This window comes from Dromaius novaehollandiae, chromosome 17 (assembly GCF_036370855.1).
Source record: "Dromaius novaehollandiae isolate bDroNov1 chromosome 17, bDroNov1.hap1, whole genome shotgun sequence".
NCBI classification, from domain to species: Eukaryota; Metazoa; Chordata; class Aves; order Casuariiformes; family Dromaiidae; genus Dromaius; species Dromaius novaehollandiae.
Window position 1 is genome coordinate 1,852,357 of NC_088114.1, and position 20,242 is coordinate 1,872,598.

Genomic DNA, 20,242 nt, shown 5'->3' on the forward strand with positions numbered 1-20,242 from the left:
AGACAACACCACAAACAACATGAGTGAAAACACTGATACTTGATTAATACAGAAGAAAGAAAAACGTTATATATTTAGGTTTGAAGTTACATAATAGCTATTCATAAAGATTTAAAAAACATTAAACTCATCTCTTTATAAATGTGAAAATATTTCACAAATACAAACCACTGTGCTTGAAAGCTGGCAGACTATCACAGTAAAAGTCATATTAAAAATGGTATTAAAGATACTTTCATTGAGGAGGGCCTAAGGGTTGAGAAGGAAGTGCACAGTTAGAAGTGGGAAAACCTATTAAAACAGTCAAGTTGGGGGAAAAAAGTAAGGAATGGTGAAATACACAATTTTAAAAAGCCATCAGTACTGGCCATTTTATTTAAATAGCATGCAGCAGCTCTAGTTAGCACCAGGGGCAGAAATATTTTCAAAAACATCTTCACAGTCCACGGAGAGCTTTTAAAGAGACGAGGGGGAATGTTTCTAATATGCAGTAAGCAAAATCCAACTCGTAAGGTTAGATATAAACAAGGAAGAAAATCCAGTTATTAAGAGTTTGTTATACGTATTTAAATATTCTGCAGTCTCTGCTTTTTAAGCGAGTATTAAAGATAAAACATCCTTCTTACCCAAAGTAATTCCCAAAACTTTAACGTTACTCTTCAGAAAGATCAAAAAGAAACCGCAAAGCAAAGCCATTACTACATATGAACAAACTCAGGATTTTTGAGAACAGTTAAAAATGTCCAACTTGGTAAGTGCAATCACATTAAAGAATACACTTACCCACAAGTATTGCAGAAATTTTAATAAACGTGGACAGTAATAGTACTCCATTCTTCCAAAGCACAAAGCTAATGCAAAACCATCTTTGGTCGATTCGGTCTCCCCACTCTTCCCCTCCTCCAGCAGCAGTTAAAAGCCGACCAGAGCAATTAAAGGCAACATGAATAATGTACGATGTCTGTTTATCTGCATCTACGTTTCGACATTGAGCTCTGTGCCTTTAACGGATGCTGCGGCTACTTATAAGCAGTAGCTGAGCTACTGAAACCATGTGACTTTAACCACTTGTTATTTAGCATCTAACTGCTCAGTTTTCCAATATAGCTAATCCGTAATGTGTTAGTCTAGAACTAATAATAGCACTTTGGGTTTCATACGAAAAAGCCCTTCATTCCTTCATTCGGGAGGAGAAAGAAGCTTCCAAAAGCACTCTGTTTGGAGGCTGGGGTTACGAAACGCTATTAATGCCACCACAGTTGTCTGGATTGCTAGCTGACCTTATTTTTTCTGTAACAAGAAAAAAAAAACATGAAAGAAAAGCTCCTGCTTTTAAAATAAAAATCTCTTTTGTGAACGAGAAAGCAATAGGCACGACAAAGTGGCTTTTTATATACTACTGGAAGGCTCCCAACAAATGAATACTACCAAAAAAGGGAAAAAAAACCCAGACAAACTAAGTTATTAATCAGCACTCTGTCATTCTCTTCAGGGCAGGTTTTAAAAATAGGAAGTGGAGCTAAACGACCATGTAATGGTAGGTATTTTGTGAAGCACAAAAATTGGAGTAATGGCATTTCTAGCTGTTTTCACTTCTTTTAAAAAGGAGAAGAGGTATTTGACAGAAGCCCGTCCCAGAGGCTCCCCAGCTGCCTTTTCTGTCTTCTGCCAGCATTCTCCACACTCCCCCCTTTCCCAGGGCTGGGCAGCCCGTACGGGGCTCCAAACAGCTCTCCAGACCTCTACAGTCTCCTTCGCTTGAAATGTGGGTTCCAGCTGTGTGAGTAAAATACTCCCAGCTTTCTCATCACCTATAAGATCTTGTAAAGCTGACACATTCTTCTGATTTTTTAAGGCTGATTCAATTTTCAGGCTAACAGAACTATCAATATTAAACGCTTTATATAACCAGAAGATGACAATATTTGCTTTTCAATGGGCAGGAGAGACATGTCATAACTAAAACCAGCTGAGGATTTGTGACAAACTGAAGCACAAATTCATCTGCATGTATTTATAAAATGTTTATCTTCTCTCCCTTACAGTGCATTTCCAAAACATTTCTAAGAGTCAGCTCATGATTTTCTTAATCCCTTCCCACCCACACACTACAGTCTCAAATAAGTCTATGTTTATATCACTGCATTACAGATAGCAGTTTTCTTCATCAAAGGGAAAAACAAAATGGGCCATCAACAAAATACATAACCAGAGACTTCAGAAGAACTCCTACTTACACAAGCTCCAGTATCAACCAGCAATTTGGTTACAAGCTACAGCTCCCTTAGAGCTGCTCTGCTTCCAGACGAGGGAGCAAGGCACTAAAGCCTACGGGGCCAGAGCAACAGCTTCTCTTTGGGGGATGAGCCACAGCACAAATCTGTCAATTTTTTAATTCATAAGACTGGTATCAGCCTTGATGACTAATCAGGAATTGAGGTTTGTGACTTAATGTCACAGAATTACAGACCTATGTCAGCTGTAATGGAACCATTACAAGTTATGAAAGACAATATTTGAAAAAGCCTTGTGAAATCCAAGTGGCTTACCATAACACTTGGCAGTTATCCTACCTTTGAGAGGAGTCCAAAGTATTTAACGTGCCCTAGGTCTTACAACAGTCTACAAAAACAGAAAGCATCTTTATTTTACAGATAGCCACAACAGTCAGACACTCACAGTCCCTGAAATTACACACACAGTCTAAAGCAAAAGGACCTTATGGTAGTCTAGGACTGACAGCAAACCCACAGACAAGCTGTCTGTGAAAGTGGCTGCTACAAGGGATTCGGAGAGATTTGCAGCCAGCTCTAGGAGCTAAAGTCCCAGCTGTCAAGACCAAACAGGAGAAGGAGACCAACTTTATTTTTAGACCTATACTGTGATATGGGCAGGGCCAGAGCACAAGGTATGAACAGGAATATTTGCTTTCATGAAGGAGTAAGTATTTCTACAGGTTTTTTCTTCTTGATACTGTTAAATCTAGAGATTCAAACAACAAATTATTTATTCCCACAAGTTACATTCTCTTCCTTCATTCCCTAATTATTCCAGTATTAGGTGACTGTCTTTAAATCATAAGCTATTTCCTTCTTTACTAGAATAAGGATACATTAAAGGGGAAAAGGGGAAAAATATCTTATGCTGGCACACAAAGAAGTGGAAGCACTAAGCTACAGTTAGCAGTAATATTTATAACAGTCACATGTTAATACATTAAAAATGGTGAAGTTTATGATCATAGATTTATTCTAACCTCTATGAACCACGAAGACGATATTCTGCAGAGAAATTCTAAACCAGCAGAACCTGCTTTGCTGTGATCTGTACCCTTGTCACTCCTGCACTCTGGACAGCGGCAGCACATTTCAGGGCCTGACTTCAAGGATCATTCCTACGGGAGGAGGCAGCTCCTGAACATCTCAAAAGGTAGCTGAAGAGAATGCTAAAGCATCTATCTGTACAGTAAGAGGAACAGTTCTGCCGACCATGATATGCTTTTCAGTACGTGAGACCTGTAATGGTACTGAGCTCAGAGCAGCATAGTCTCAGATAAATCTGTCAGTCTTCAAATCTCCTTGGTTCAAAGGTTTTAAAACATCCTATTTCTGCAGTCTCAAAGACCATCATATTAAAATGCAAACCTCACAGAACGGTTTAATAGGGAGCAAACTTTCATTGTTCTAAACTAACAGATTTCCGTTATTCATGGGGGAGAAAAACATTTCAGGCTGTAGAACGTGCAACTTGTCAAAGTACACAGAGATGTTGTAGCCCACTTCTTCCTCAAACTATGGCACATAAACCATGGATAGTAAGATACGGTCCACTGTCCATTAATTTACCACAGTCTTTGAAGGGAGTAAAGTCTTGAAGATGCTGCTGTAAGTACAAAATACCTTTTCCTTCCATTAGGAACGTCACCTCTTTGAAATCCACGATGCTCTACCAGCCTTGCAATATTTACAAATCTTAGAATTTTCTTTGCAAAGGCATACAGAGAAAAGCATCAGCCATAGTAATGTCACAGATGACGGAAGTCTAGCCATAATGGTGGATTTTTTATAACAGCCTAATTCTGCTTTTAATCAATACAAACTCTCAAGAGCAAAAAACCACAGTCTAGATAAGTATTTACTGTGAAGAGTATCATTCTTCACAATTTCACCAGCAGTCCCAGATCAATTTTATATTGTAACTGTTTGATTTCAAATAGGTCCTACATAATATTTTTAAAAGTAAGATCATTGGAAAGTAGAATCCCTAGAATATAAACACAAAAAATCACTTATTCAGAGGTAAAATTATGCTATCACACATTGTCCTTGCTACAGCTGTGTGCGTCCATAAGAATCTAGCTCATTAACTGTCAGAGAAAATTTCCCTCGAGTAGTAGTTGCTTTTGTCATAGGCAGATGTGAAATAACAATGCAATTAATGCAACAAATGCACATTAATTTGTTTTTTCAAAGATCAAAGAACACTGGACAATTAAAGGGGATGTGCTACCTCTCACTCTGCAATAACAGTAACAAGCTCATTTGTCACTTCATTTGAGCACTACAGTCTCCTTAGAAAGATAAAGCTATCTTGAGACGACTGTAGTAACTACTGACACGGACTGTCGCATATTTTAGTCACTATGCTGCAAGAAAAAGCAGACCACTTCACAGCTAAACAGGGAGACTAGAAACTGCTCAAACAAACCTAACACTGGCAGTTTAGTTTCCTTCTGCTCCTAGCTGAAAGGGGTTTTAAGCAGCACACAGATCCCACTCAAGTGCAGAGGAAAAACAAGGGACTCTGGCTCTGCTGGGGGTAAGTGTTCACCCGCAGCACCCACCCAGCTGGCACCCCTTGACAGCCCGTCTTCTCCAGCAGAGGGAGGCACTGAAACACACCGGCGAGGAAAGTCACCGCACGGCACAACTCTGCGCTTTCTCCAAAGGAGCACAAAGCTGTGAACCGCAGAGCCAGACAAAACGCTTCAGTTTTACATAATCTGCGTGACAGCCTGCGTATCACAGAGCCTCATCCTCCCCAATAGGCCCAGTAATTTCTGCTTCATGACAGCACATCTTCCAGAAAGTCTTCTAGTCTTCACTTAGAGAAACGAAGAGCCTGATTGTGAAATAATCCATGGGGGGATCCTGCACGTTTCTGAAAACATGGAAGTAAAGCGAGTTCTCACCCTCAGGAATGCATGTGAAAACCGGTCTCTGCACCTGCGCATTCGCAGGCTACACGCGCAAAGGACAGGCCACCTTCTCGCTACCGCGACGCTGGAGAACAAAAATACACCACGGTTAGGCTGTTCGAACCAACACAAAGCAGCAAAGCACTCGGATCCCACTGCATTTCAGTGGGAGCTGGACACGCGAGCCCTGCTTAACACACACAAACACACATGCAGTCTTTCTTCCTTATTTCAAGCTATACAAGCAAAACAAAGATTTTTTCCAAGTAATCTCATATTTAAGTTCCAAGCCAGAAAATGTCATATCTGTCACATGTACTACATAAGTAGTTTTATTGTGCCAACGCTATTTCTGATGCTCACAGCACGTTTTGCCCCTCATCTCCTACCCTGACCACAGGCATCTCGGACCCTGTATATCCTTGAATGTTTGCAGAATTGACAGTTATTATTCAATCCTTAAATAACGCAGAATCCCTCACTGATGAATGTTCAATCTGAAGCCCGTTCCAAGAACTCAGAGGACTGCACAGGTAGGGACATCAGCCCTCCGACACCTTCTGTGAAGCTTTAAGAGTCAATTTTAACAGCACGAGCCTGCTCCCCAAATTCCTATCAGGACACTTGCTTACAAAATCCTTACAGACTATCGGAAGTCCTTTTGATTTTTCCGTTTCACTAGAAGATAAAGAATGAAAGGTACTGATGGGGGTGGGGGTGGAAGCTGTCTTTTTGACTGTGTTCTGCCCAAGAGCAGTGCTCAGCAGGCTCCGCGACGCGGCAACGCACTCGGTCACCGCCTGAGGGTGCCGGCGGCCCGAGAGGACCAGGGAGGGCTCATCCTGCGCGAAGCACGGCGACAGCTTTCAGTTCACCCCTACTCACACAAGCGGGGGAATTTTGAAAAAACGTGGGAAATACAGATTTTCAAAAACTACAAATATGCATATTTAGAATTATGACAGGGAAGTCAAGTGCGCTAGATCCCCTATTTTCCACGGAAAATATTGCTGTTTCAGTTACAGTGTAACTTTTGGAAGATCCAGATCTTTGCTTTGTATTTCAAAACAACATCAGGATGTAGGATGCTAACTGTTTCCTAATATAAAATATATCTGTGGGCTAAGCCAGCAGGTCCTTCACCCACCAACTTTCAATGGGAATTTACACCAAAAGTAAACATATTACAGAGACCAGCCAGACTACCAAGTCTGCTGTGATCCTTCACATAACTAACAGCTTGTGTGTTGCCTGCAGAAAGAAAATTAAACCCATCGTTCTTCATGCTATGACACGGTTCTGTCTGTCTGCACGGTTTTCCAGAAAAAAAAACTGCTTTAACCAATTTTCATTATTTAAGCTGAGAAACAAGCAAAAAACGTAATGACTTGATCCCATGTGTTAAGAGTTCAAGATGAAAACTGTTTGGGAAGAAAAGGAATTAATCATGCAGTTTGTTCATATATGTTGGAAGATCTGGCATAAGCCAGTGTGGTGCAATCCCAGGGAAAAAGTGTTCTCGGCTAGTTAGACTTCACAGGAAGTCCACCAGAAAGCCACATACTTTCTATCACAGCTACCCCGAACGGAATAAGCCAAACTACGTCTCCCTTATCTCCCCACCCCTTCCCAGGAACCTCCTCCAAAATAACATACCGTCCAGTTATCTGCCCTTCTGTCTTTATAAAAACTATGGCTTCTTCTCTGAACAGAAACCAACGTAAAGTCTGTTCCATCTGCTTTTTCCGAACTCTGCTTGGTCCACGCTTTTCCAGAAGCCTGTTTAAAAAAGTTACATATATATTATATATACATACACATACATACATATATAAATACGCCCTTTCCAATGAAGAGAGAGGAAGTTTACAGTTGAAACCGCAAAACAGAAAAGCATTATACCCATCAATATATTATGTCATATGCATTGATGTGTCATTGTGTCAGGAGAACCACCCGCATTTCACCCACATCACTGTCAGCAACGAAGCTGCAGGTACAAATGAGGCCCATTCACCTAATGAAAACGTTGCTTGCTTCAGAAAAAAAAAAGAGAAAAAAAATACCCAAAAGACCACTGTTTACTACTTGCAAAATAAACACAAACTAGTTCTTTTCAAACAATTATAAAGCTGTAAACTTAAGAATTTACCATATTAGCGTTCACAGCATTAGTAATACAATATGTAGGCACCTTGAAAGCTTTTTCTGTGCTATCTGTGGAACGTCTATACATATTTATGCACTTAAAACAAAAAGGTCTAGTCACCTATTACAATAGAGATTCCTCAAACAAATGCAGCCCAAAAGGAAATAAACTCTATTAAAACAAAAGAAAAAAAAAAAGCTGCCCTCTGTTTCTAACAGATATGCCTCTCCACACGTGCTTACTGGCAGCAAAGTCAGATCTAACACAGAAAAGTGGGACAGAAGTGTAATAAAAGCTTCTCTTCATTTTCAATTTTAGTTACAGGAAGCACTTAAATACCATTTTGTAATACCTTTTTATCTTCATGGAAGAAAGATTCTGATTGAGATGACGTCTTTTTTTTCCACCCATTTTCCATACTTTCCGGCGGGAAGCTCTGCCTGAATCGATATAGATCCTTTCTTCCCCTTGCTTCTTTCATAAGCGGTACATTGTCTTTTCCTTGGCGGCTCTTTTCTGAATAGGACCGTCTTAAATCTGGCGGTGCACTTCCTAAAGTAGATGCGTAGTTTTTCCAATCAGTTTTACTCTTCACATTGGAAAAGTCATTGTCACATGATGTCTTATTTGCGTTGTCTTTGTTCTTAGTTACAAAGCTCCTTGATACATCCTTGCTCCAGTCACCTTCTGGAGCCACCTCCAAGAACTGCTCTTTTGTGACCAACTTCTTCTGTAACTGGCCAACATCAGCCTTTACGGAGAACTTGGAAGCCAAATTAATTTCCAACTTTTGCTCTGCACCAACTGCGCGCACAGGCTGTACCTTGTCATTTGCAAATGTTGAACTTCGTTGGCTGGAAGTTAAGTTCACTTCTTGATCTTCATCAATGATGAATGTTTTTTTTCTGGTGAACTCCACAGGTGAATTTACAAACTTATCTGAAAACAAGCTGCTAGGGTTTCCCCAGTAAGGAGGGCTGAACTTTCTGTCTTTGGACTTCTGTTTATCAAATTCAGGGCCACAGGATTCCAGTTTCTCTCTGTTCTTTTCATTTAGGATTAGTTTCTCTGGCCTGTGGTACTCTTCTGCCCGGTCACCTTGCTTGTTTTTAACGGAACAGTGATCCGATCCCTTCCTCTCCTTCCCACTATAGGAGGAAGAAGTCCAATCTGACACATTTCTTTTGTTCTTTGGTAACTCCCTATTAAATAAACTGTGGTCTTCAGGGAGCTTGTCCTGAAACACCGGTTCTTCTTTATATTCTGCCATAAGTGCATCAATATCAAGAATTCGTGACCTATAGCCATGCTCAGCCTTCCCTGCAGCTAAATCATAATTACTTTCACTACTCTTCTGGTTTACTGGTTCACTGTTTTTATGCAACTGTGCAAAATGTAGGGGGGATCTGGGTTCATGGTAAGAAGAGACTTTTCTTCCACTACGTTTGAGATCAGCTTGAGGTGTATTTTCCAGGTCCCGTTTTAACATGAAAGCATCAACATCTATAATTTTCTCTTTAGAAAAATCTAGACTTCTTTCACGATACTTCTGGTTATCTTTCCCTGATATTTGAAAATTAGTGAATGAAATGTTTTTTGAAAAGTTAACTTCATTTTTTTCTTCCTCTTTGGCCCAATCCTTATTAATATATACGTCTCGTGAGTCTTCTCTACAATTTGTACGTGTTATATTTTCACTTGGTTGCTGTAATACCGGTTTGGAACTTTTGGAAAAAATAGGGTCCAAATTAGTTGTTACTATCTCACTTGAGGGAGAAATTTTACTAGTTTCACTTGCGCTAGGAGTACCAAAGCTTTTCTCTCTTCTGTCACCAGGAACCTGATAAGTAACTGCAAAATAAGTTGCCTTTGGTTCAAAAGCAGCACTCTGATTTTTCAAGTAATCGTCAGGACTGCCAAGAACAGTTTGGTTTGTCTCATTTCCTTCCAGTCCTTCTTTGCTTTTTTTACTTCTCTTTTTAACTGAACCTTCTTCCAATTGCAATGACTCTGTCCTATTCAGCCTTTTGATACTCTCAGGAGTGAGCAGGCCAACTTCTTCTGTCTTGATGGAATCCTGAGGCAAGGTCTTCCTTCTCCACCTTTCTGAAATTTTCAAGTCTGCAATGCTACTTTTGGTTCTCCTGACCTTTTCCTCTGGTTCTGTGACTCTGAATTTCTCTCTGTTTTCATGTGCTATACTATCTAAGCTAAAGCTCTGTTCTACGCTCTTTGAGTATAGACATTTCCTTAAATCAAAGGCTCTAGAGTCGTCTTTACTAATGGTTTGTGCCTCCATATCAGGATGGTGGCTACTGGAAGATTTACATACTTGTCCACTTGAAAGCACTGATGAATACTGGGCCCCATGTTTATTTACACTGGTTAAAAAAACTTCATGACCAAAGCTGGTTCTGAATTCATGGTTATCTGTTCTGCCTGGTCTTACGCTTCTTTTCTCAGAAGAGTATTTCGTCACATTAGGCCTCTCTGTTCTATCTATGGAAGAGACATCACTCGCTTCATTTTTAACTTCAGAATGCAGCTTATTTATTTGTTCATTTATTCCCAAGCATTTGCTTTTGTCTGTAGAATAATGTACTTTCTCTGCTATTAATATCGGATCAGTTTCAGGTTTACCAGAGCCTTTTTTCTGTTCAGGTAAAGTACATCCATCGGGGAAAAAATCATTAGGTTCTTTAAAAGTAAACCTGCTTGGAAAAGCTTTTGTGTCTTTAGTTTCTGAAATAATACTACCTTCTTTCAAGTAGTCAGTTTTGTCATTTAGCCTGGCTGGCTGATCAGTGTGTAAGACATCCCCATCATTTTTCTTCTCTTTCACAGATGATTTTCTAGTTCTGAGTGTCATAGCCTTTTTTTCAGGAGCCATTGTAATGGCTTCACTAAGAGCTCTTTCACCACATGTCTGAAAGATTTCATATCTTGGCTCTATTCTTTGGTAAGTTAGAGAGTCTTCTGCATTTTTAGGAGTGTGTTTTTCACTTTTCTCAACAGCAGATTTTTCTAATAGAATTGCCTGAGTCATTTTCTTGTCTTCATTTGAACAAGCTGGTTTTCCACTTTTTTCTACATCTGCTATAGGTTTTGATGAATGAAATTGTTTATGATACTGCTTTATACTAGTTGTCTCCTCCACTACTTCTCCCGCCCGTGATCCTCTGTTATGCCCCAAAGCCACCGTATCATGCTTTCTTTCAAGCTCATTATTCATCTTCAGTGCAGAATCAACTGCAGAATGACCAGCAGCAACATTATGTCTCTGAATATTATGGTCAAACATGGTGGCTCGGACAGTTTTAACACAGGTCTTTTCCATAACCGTGGCTGGTTTTAATTTTTTTTCAAAGCTGCTTGTGAACGAGACAGAATTTTCACTTTGCAGAGAAAAATGCTGACCATCTCCAAGGAAGTTTCCTTTTGTCTCTGTCTGATCAGCTTTATTTGTTAGTTTTAAAATCTGCCGGGGTTTCCAGGAATTCCCAACAGCATATGCTTCAGTGAAATCTGTGCCATGGGGAAGCTTGATCTCCTTACTCTGGAACAAGAAAATTCAACAGTTAGGGTTGTTATATATCTTTTAAATTAACTATGTACCACCTACTCTGTGAAACACAACATGCACAAGTTAAGCACACCCTTTTTCTCTAAACACAAAATCCATCAAAACAAAAGCAGTCTAAGCAGCAGATGTATAACTCCAGTCTAAATCTCTGTTATAACAGAGTATCTCATAACTTGATTTTTACTTTTAATAAAAGAAATAAGAAGTGCATTGAAAGTCTATATTTTTCTAGGCAGAGCACTGGAATGTTTTTAATCCTACTTTATTGACAGATTCTGAAAATAACACTTGCATTAACTGAAGATTTTAAAACAAGTTAGTTGTCTTCAAAATGAAATTAACCTACTAAAACTTTGTACCAAATTGTTAGCTTCCTTACCACATATTCTTATCTCAAACCTAGACTGGAAAAAAAGGGCACAACCATGAGGACTCTCAAGGAATACCCTTAAAACTACATAAAGCTCCTATTTAACAACACTAAGAAGCATCAACAGCAAGGTTACATTTTGCAACACAAAAGTTTTACTTCAGAACAAAGACAGCATATCAGCTTTTTCAACAACAGACTACAACTTTCTGTATATTTCTGTATTTCCAAAACTTCAGAGTTAAATGACTTCTCTTTGGAGACTGACATGAAACATACAGCAAGCATTTAGTACGGAGCTGTGACTTGGATGGGGAAATGCACTACACTACTAATGCTGTGCTTAGAAAGAATTAAGGACAATCACTGCACAGAACCACAACAGCCACAGTCTATTCACTACGGGGTTTTATACGTTAGAAGTTCCATTAAAATAGCATACATAATATTATTTTTGTCTATGCTGCTGCATGCATTTAAGAGTATGCAAATACAACTTTTTAAAGACTCAGCACAGACGCGATACTCCCATACTTTATCGGTGTGTCCTAAAGATAGAATTATCCAAGTAAGCCTATTAGGATTATGCCATTTTAAATACTTTCAATGCCCATTTTAAAGTCACTGATTGATAAAGACACATAGGACATAGAGTATAGTGCTATGTACACTCTACATAAAAACCTATTTGGAGATTACATTGACTGATGCCATTTTCTTACTTTTTGATTTTCTTGAATTTCACTGGTAGAGTCATTTCTTATTTCAGCAGGTTTCTCTGGCTTGACTTCACTGCTTGATGCTGGACTTGAAAACCTAAGACAAAAACTTCTATTACTTCTTTTAGTTCCAGTTAGTTGACAAGTATGCTTCTTCCCAAAGCAGATTGATGATATATTATCTCATATCATTAAAAAATATCTAATCAATTATATTTCTTAAAGGCGAAATGGCACTATTTCATATTACAATTAACTGTATTCAGTGGTTTTATTGTATCAAGACCAAAGGATTATTGTTTCATGAAAAATTGTTAGTTATGTAATTTACTGTATAATGTAAAACTTTAGAGAACCATAATGTAGCAAAATAATAATAATAAAAAGATATTCTTATGTCTCAGTTGCACTTCTTCTCTTTATTCCCATTACAATGTCAAAGGACCAAGGTTTGCTGAAAAACTATACTATTCCACTATCCCTACAGTAGATCCTTTTATCCAAATGTCTGCTGTATCCATTATGTGAAATACACTTCTGTTACACTATCAAAAAGCATTATTCCTCTGTCCTTATCTCTTTTTCATCACATACAGAACATGAGGTATCCAGGTGAGCATGAGGCCCTGCCACATGGCCTCAAGATTGTGCTTAATGCACTTTGCAGTACCGTGTCCAGCTCTTATGCACGTCACAAACATAAATCCTAATGATTATGAATAATCAATTATCCAACTTTATACTGAGAGAATACATTTTATACCAGTCCAAATACCTTTTCATTGGAAAGCTTTTTTTTCTTTTTTTTAATATATCTAACAATCATCAGGGCTCATACTGCTCTAAAAACACTGCTCCAAAACATCAGAAAGGACCTTCAGAAATAGAGGTTGCAAGATTTTGATTTACATCACTGAAAACAGAGAGCTTTCTATAACTGGCAGAGCAAGTTCTGCAACCCAACAATTCCTGAACCCGAAAGGGAAAGAAGTGCATCTTCATAGAGTAGAAAGACTCACTGGTTTATAAGAGAGGTGTACCAGGACAGGTACGTTTCAGTCACAAAGTCTGCCCCAAAACAGGATTATATGCCACTATAACCCGCCTGCCTCCTCCCATGCCAGTTGTCTTTATTATATTAATTAGTACTGTACACGAGGACATAGTACAGTACTTACCCACTCACTGTTAAAAGCAATTGTTGAATTTTTAAGCCTTGTTCTACCAAAAAAAAAAAAAAGATGCTTCCCTGCTCCCTTGCCACACCTTGGGAAGAATGCACATCACAGACCTTTAAGCCTTGATATGAAAGTAAAATAAGATGCCTGTCTGGCTGAAAACCTGGTATTCGATACCACTATCAAAGACGTGGTAAACATTTCTGCCCCTGCTGTGCCAAATAAAATGCAATTCAGAAGTATTCTGAAGAAAAAGACTTTTGTGAGGATGACAGGATGGACATTCAAAACAGCACAGTAAAACAAGGAATCTCAGCCTATTTTTTGCTTTTGACAAATATGCAAGTATGCAGGCTACAACATTTCACCTTGAGATTTTAAAATATATGAAACTTTAATAATAGCTATACAGTTACAATAACATGCAAAGGCCACATTACTGACAGCACATTTTTGCAGCTGTTCTTAAAGTATATTTAATTTGATCTTTGGGGGGGGGGGGGGGGGCGTGAAGGATAAGATTGGAAAGGGGACTTTTTTAACCCCCAAATGGATCCAGGATAATATTATAAAGAATAACTACACAGAATGGAGCCAAAATATGCAGGTATCTTACTGAATGAGCAAGTTTTAGTGAATGAGATGAAGTTTTAAGAGGATTAAACAAAACTTCTCTGAAACCTACATCTTTGTTAAGTCTGCAGAAAGTGGTCGTGATTGAAGTGACCTGCGCAGATTTCCTGGCTTAGCCTCTGCATTTTCTGTTGTCAGTTCTTTGATTCTCTGTTGGATGTTCATGTATCTGTTTTCCCTCTCAGCAGTTGATGGGAGAGGCTCTGTATCCACTGGAGGACTGGGATTTTCTGAAGCAAACAAACTAATGTGTTTTTTAACACTACCCCTTTTGATACTGTTCTCCTTTTCTGAGGAAACTGCAGGGCTTTCACGAGCTAGAAACATACATGTTTCCTTTTGATCCAATATTTTCGCCTCCTTATTAGTTTTGCTGTCACTACTAGTTTCACAGCTTCTTTCAGAACCACACAAGTTAGTCACTACTTCTGATTTTGTCTCAGTTTGTTCACTTTTACATTTATGCTGTGTTTCCCATATGAACTTCCCATCATTCAGGACGCCAATGTCCTGACTACTGCGCTTCAAGTTTGTTTTAGAAGAACTGTCTTTATTAAATTCCATTTCTTCATTTTTTGGCCCCATTTCAGACTGCTCATGACAGCTCACATCAGTAAAATAAGTTATAGATACGTTCTCCTTGCTCTCATGGGATGAGCAAGTCTTTTTGCAGGACGAAAGATCTTTATGCTCAAACTTAGCCGTCAGGTCCATGGACAAAGGCCTTGGTTTTCTAACCCAGGATTTCTCTGTAGGAGATTTTTCCTCCGAAGGTTCCACTGGGCGATGCTTTTGATCTCTTAACGATTCTAGGAAAACAGCAGATACTGGTCTATGTTTTAGCCTTTGCTGCACATCAGAAAAACCAACTTTATTGTTGATATTGTTTGTGTCGTCATTGGTTTTCTCCCCTGTAACATCTTCATAAGCATCTTTCTTTTCACGAGTTTTGAGGGAGTTCCAAGAGACCGGCCTAGGATTGGAAGAAAGTGATATTTGCCTATGAATAGATCCTTCAGCTTTCCTGGATGTCTCAGAAGGCTGAGATGGTTTCTCAAGCTTTGCATTACAGTGAAGCTCTCTTGTTTGTGTAGTACTAAATACTCTGTGGTCATCAGCAGCCCTTTTTCCTTGGGCCAGGCTGACCTTTGATTGCTCCGTGCCAGCTGTCTCAAAAAGGATGACAGTATTAGCACTGGGACCAGTGTAGAAAGTCATATTTGTGACTACTTCACTGTTAGCCTTATTTTCACTTTCAATTACTTTTTGGTCTACTAATGGAGGAACATTTCCACTTAATACCTTAACAGGTGATGTTTCTTCAGTGGCCTCTCTAATAAGATTACTTGATCTGAAAGCTGTAACAGGTGGTTTTACATTTGCAAAAGTATCTGAAGATTTCTCTTTAGAAAAAGGCTTTGGGAAAAGTCTCGGCCTTGATCCTAATGTCGGCATTGTTGCGGATCTTAAAGTGCTTGTGAATTTGCTCTTCTCTTCAAGAGTCAGTGATGCTGAAGGTTCATTTGTCTTCTTACTTGCATCTGAAAGCACACTTACATACACACGCTGTGATTTATCTTCATTTGTGATTTCATTTAAGTCAGGTACTGTCGTCAAAGACGCCAAAGTAGAACTTATTTCTATTTTTGTTGCCATAGTTGTAATTACACATTCAACAGAATTGGAAAAATCCAACAAGGAAGAAAAATCTACAAAAAAAAAAGACAAAAAAAGTATTGATGTAGAGTTAGCATGAACATTAAATAAACTAATTCTAATTCCAAAGGTCACTACATTTAAATTTTGGAGCATTTAAGATATGCTGCTTACAGCATATCACAAAATGGAAGCAGTGTTCCCAATGTTAATACACAAACCTCAACTCTTTTTTATAATTTCAATAGCTATTGAGATACATTGAGTATATATTTTCATACTAAAAAAAAACCTCAGAGATCAGAGTGACTGAAAATGTTATTTGTTAATTTTCAGTTAAGGCCACAACTAACCAATGTAAATAGTTTAATTTGTAATTGTAAATTCGTATTCTACAAAGCTCCAGCAAGCTTTGCTCCCACTTACCATAATTTGCATTTTTTGCTGCAACCGAGTTATACAAGCCAAATCACTTCTCATAGTGAAAAGCAGCGTTTGCCAAGGTCACATGAAGAACACAAGGAAAGTGATGGCTTCAGCGCTGCACGCAGACCTCTCCTGCAAGTGAACAGAGGACACTCAGCTTCTGGCACAGCACGCACCTAGATCTACACAGGTATTACCACAGAAGAGAAAACTTCAGTGTTTCAAGGAAAGAAGCTGGCTCCCACTTTCAAATACAAAATTACCAGATTTAATTGTGCAAAGTAGAGGAATGTTTAATTTTCAGACTCTTATTAAAGAATCAACAAGAAATTATCATCTAATGCCTGAAGTGTGCAACACCGGAACAAGTGCAAAGAATTTGCTTAGCACAATAACTGGACATTAAATTCAAACACAATTACATCCACATTGTTATGAGAACTGCTTGCAAATTCCAATGTTGTCAATCACTGATTAAACCCTGAGCTCTGCATTACCCTAATCTCAATTACTTTAATTTACTTTCTGTTGTAAATCTCCTCTTTGTGACAACAGTACATGAAGCGGTACCTGAAAAGCTGACCTTCTCCAAAACGCTGATTTTCAACCTAAATACGATTTTTACCATGACAAAATAATATTTCCAATATCTTGCCAACAAAGGCAGGACATTAGTTTAGACTTCAATTATATGCTTACTGCAGAGATCAGGGAAAACAGTAATAATTAGAATTTCAGCAACAAGTAACCTGAATGTTTTCAGTTTAAACTTTTTCCTAATAAAAAGTATATTTAAACTTTGTGGCAGATGCAGATGGATACACGTGGTTGCTGACGCATTATTTTTTTCCTTTGAAGGCTGTCACGCTCAGAGTATATTTCATCAACAGCCACGCCGGGCTCTGTTCTGCGGGGACACTCTCTTGCCTACTTTTGGACAGTCTCTGCAGCAGTGTCACACATGGGTCTCATCTGATCCATTTTTTATGGCCCAAAAATATGGGTATTTGCAGATTCTACGGAATATGGAACCTTCTCACATGTGAGTATTAAAACATTTTTTGAACGTTTCCTTCCCAAGTCTTCCGTCTGGAAGGTGACCTTGCACCTTCGTTAGCCTCTCTGAAGAGCCACCTGCAAAATCTCAGAGACTTCAGACACCACCATTTCATCCCACCCGTAACAAGACGGCTGCCACGGGGAACGCGGTTCCCAAGGAAGAAAGGAGGAGAAACCAGGAGAGAAAATTCATTTAAGAAAACAAAACTATTAAGGAAGAAGGATAAAAAGGGTTGAGACTCCACTGTTGTTTGAAAAGGGAAGATGTCTTCTGAGTAGTGATCCTGAGACTAGCAATGAAGTTCTGGGGAGAAAGGAAAGAGTTTCTGAGCACGGCATATTCTGCTTTGATTGCTATACTGACTTCAGAGAAACATTAGAGATATGCCAGATATGCTCACCTTGCCAGTCCCCTTTCACATTTCAACCCCCTTGAAACTCTGCCTAAACTACTTAGATGCTGGGCTAGTCCCCTCCGCGAGTCCACGACCTCTTCTTTCCAAAATAGTTACTAACCCAATCGGCTTACCAGAATCAATCTGTCCCTCCTACAGTCTCACAGATCTTAATGAAATCTTCCTCCTTCTCCCACTCCTTGTTCTAAGGAACACGATCAAAATCAGATTAATAGGCTCTCACATTCCAGAGAGGAAAGATTTTGTGAAGAGCAGTCACACTCAAGGAAAGTAGTGACACTCTCTGAAATAAGGACAATGCTAACACAAAATATCCCAAACCAAAAAATTAGATGTTGGTTTTACAGAGCTGTCTTTCAACACTTGAGTATGGGTTTTTGTTTTTTGTTTTTGTATCATGTTGTAGTTCCTTTTCTTTGGAAGGAAAGGAGGCAGCACAGAGCTTCTTAAATGGAATAAAACTTTATCCTCAACGGCACGCAAGCCAGCGAACGCACAAGGCCGGACATAATCCTCGCAATCAGCGCACAGCTCCTTTTTCTAGCCAACATGATTTATCCACTAGGATTATATCTGTTCCTGAGTTTTATTACACTACCCACCAGGCTTACACGATCCCATTTTTCAACATAATCCACTCAAGTCAGTTTTCCAGATTTTAAATTCTTATTACTCAGATCCCCTACAGCAGATACCTGGCTCGATGCAGAGAAGTGTTCAGAAGAAAACAAAACATTGGGAGGGGGAAAAATCACTCAAACTTGCAAACTGACAAAGCTACCGGAACTTGGAAAAACCACACAACTGATAAAGAGGCATAAAACAAATGAGATAAAACCTCATCACCGTTGCCTACAACCTTCGCTTATGGACAGTGCATCTCTGCTTGGAATATACATCGTGGTTCAGATAAACTTACGTATCTCTAATAAAATACTATCAATTAGGTTGGCAATTTTGAAATATTAACTGTAAACAAGACTGGCTGAGAAGCTGTAATGAACTAGCCGTAAATCCCTTACCTCCATCCACAATAAGTTATTCCCTTTCCCGGCCGGCACCGGCTCAGTGACAGCCGGCCAACATTCACGCACCTCGGCGACTGCCAAGTGGGTTACGCTGCCCGGCGCCGAGTCGCGCGCAGGTCACCACCCGGTCCAGCAAAGCACCCAAATCGCATCTTCATCGTTTCTGGGCATTATTTCTATTAATGCTCCTTACGTTTCAGCCAAATTCCTGTGAGCTGCTGGGCACACCCCGGGATGGGTCCTGTTTGCACAAATACAAGTACAAATGGCACTGAAATATCCTTTCAAAGGCTTCCTGCTTTTCACGAACGGATGCGGGTGAAGACCTGTCTTTTCCCTCGTTCATTTCTTCCTCAAATTTCAAAACACCTACAACCAGACACAATTTCTCCTGGGCCAATCTGAATCGTTACAGGATGGTACAGATGCATACACTTATACACTCTTCCACATTTAAGCTGAATTAATCTTTCTTTTTTTAATTAAACAATATATCTTTAGAAAGAACATTAATGTTGCTCATTAGAAATCAAAATGAATAATTCACTTTGCAATATTTTTGTAAAATTCATAAGGGAACACTATAACCTCTCTCCTTGGACAAGAGAAGAGCTTTATACACACAAAAAACAAACAAACCCCACTTTACTTAGCGTTTGTCTGCCACGCGCTATCCACTGACCACGCACAGAACTACCACTTGCACCAGCAGTAACTCATTGCAGACTATTAGGACAACAGCAGCAACAACCTGCAGACAAGTTTTCCACCATGAATCACATGATTATTGCCAACTTCCTTGCTCATAAATAAGAATGTTTTAAATGATGCAAAGCAACCCAGTCTATACTCCAAAGCAGATAAAGAAATCCAACTGCCTTTTGTAAGGATCAAAAGCATAAAAATTCCATGGAAAGAACATCTCTGCTGTGAAGAAACAAGATTATTCTTCCCCTTTATAAAACTGAAAGCAACCAAAAATGGCTCCAATCAAGAAAATGTGTGTCTATACTAAGAATACTCCAGTAGAAAACTAGCAAATAAACAACATCCACAAGCTCTTCCTTCCTCTAGACACAACTTTACTAGCAAATCTGCTACCAGTATAATAAAATTACTCCATTGCTAGTGCACAGCCACAGAAAGAGATGTGAAGCTTTGCATATAACGATGCATATTAGCAGCTTCTGAAAACACAGGAATATCATTCAATATATTCATCTGCTCTAGATTTTTGTTGGTACAGCAAGGCACAAAAGCTACTGAAAGCAGATGCAACCACCTCACATGCTACGCAGACACAAACCAATACCAGACTTATTCCCCTCCTTCTGCAAGAAGTTTTTCCCATTATTTACATATTATACAGTCCCAAAAATACTGTTATTTCTTTTTCTATTCTTTTTTCCTCACTGACTTTATATATTGCAACCATAAAACTGACTTTATATATTGCAACCATAAAGCCTACAGCAGTTCATGCCAGTTACCTTAAGCAATCGCCCTCCTGTTACTTCCCGCAATATGTGGAGCGTTGCTGATGGGATCTGCTCTGTTAATTCTTATTTATTCCATTCACCTACTGTGGGCATGTGAAAGGAGGAAGAGTTTAGCCGTGCGTGTGTGAATATGGTCAAGACCACAAGACTTACTATAACACAGTCACAATAATACAAACAAAAAAACCCTTTTCTGAAGATCTAAGTAAAGCAGGCACCTAATTCGGTAAATAAAGGCTTTTTCTATTCTTGGATGTAAGCCTGATTCAAGCTGTTAGTAATGTCATTCACTGAAATTGGATACATCAGCTATATTTAAGAGGACATAC

The 20,242-nt window shown here is 39.1% G+C and overlaps 1 protein-coding gene across 2 annotated transcripts in view; it reads right to left on the reverse strand.

Annotated features, from left to right (window-relative positions):
* The window catches only part of KIAA1671 (KIAA1671 ortholog), a 99,912-nt gene that overhangs the window by 53,553 nt on the left and 26,117 nt on the right, over positions 1-20,242 (reverse strand). For both annotated transcript variants that reach the window (XM_064521867.1, XM_064521866.1), the window contains exons 2-6: positions 15,912-16,043; positions 13,882-15,538; positions 12,022-12,115; positions 7,699-10,902; positions 6,854-6,976 (exon numbers count right to left, since the gene is read on the reverse strand). In XM_064521867.1, the coding sequence (XP_064377937.1) occupies positions 6,854-6,976; positions 7,699-10,902; positions 12,022-12,115; positions 13,882-15,485 (5,025 nt within the window). In that variant the 5' untranslated portion in view covers positions 15,486-15,538; positions 15,912-16,043. The remainder of the gene's footprint in view (positions 1-6,853; positions 6,977-7,698; positions 10,903-12,021; positions 12,116-13,881; positions 15,539-15,911; positions 16,044-20,242) is intronic.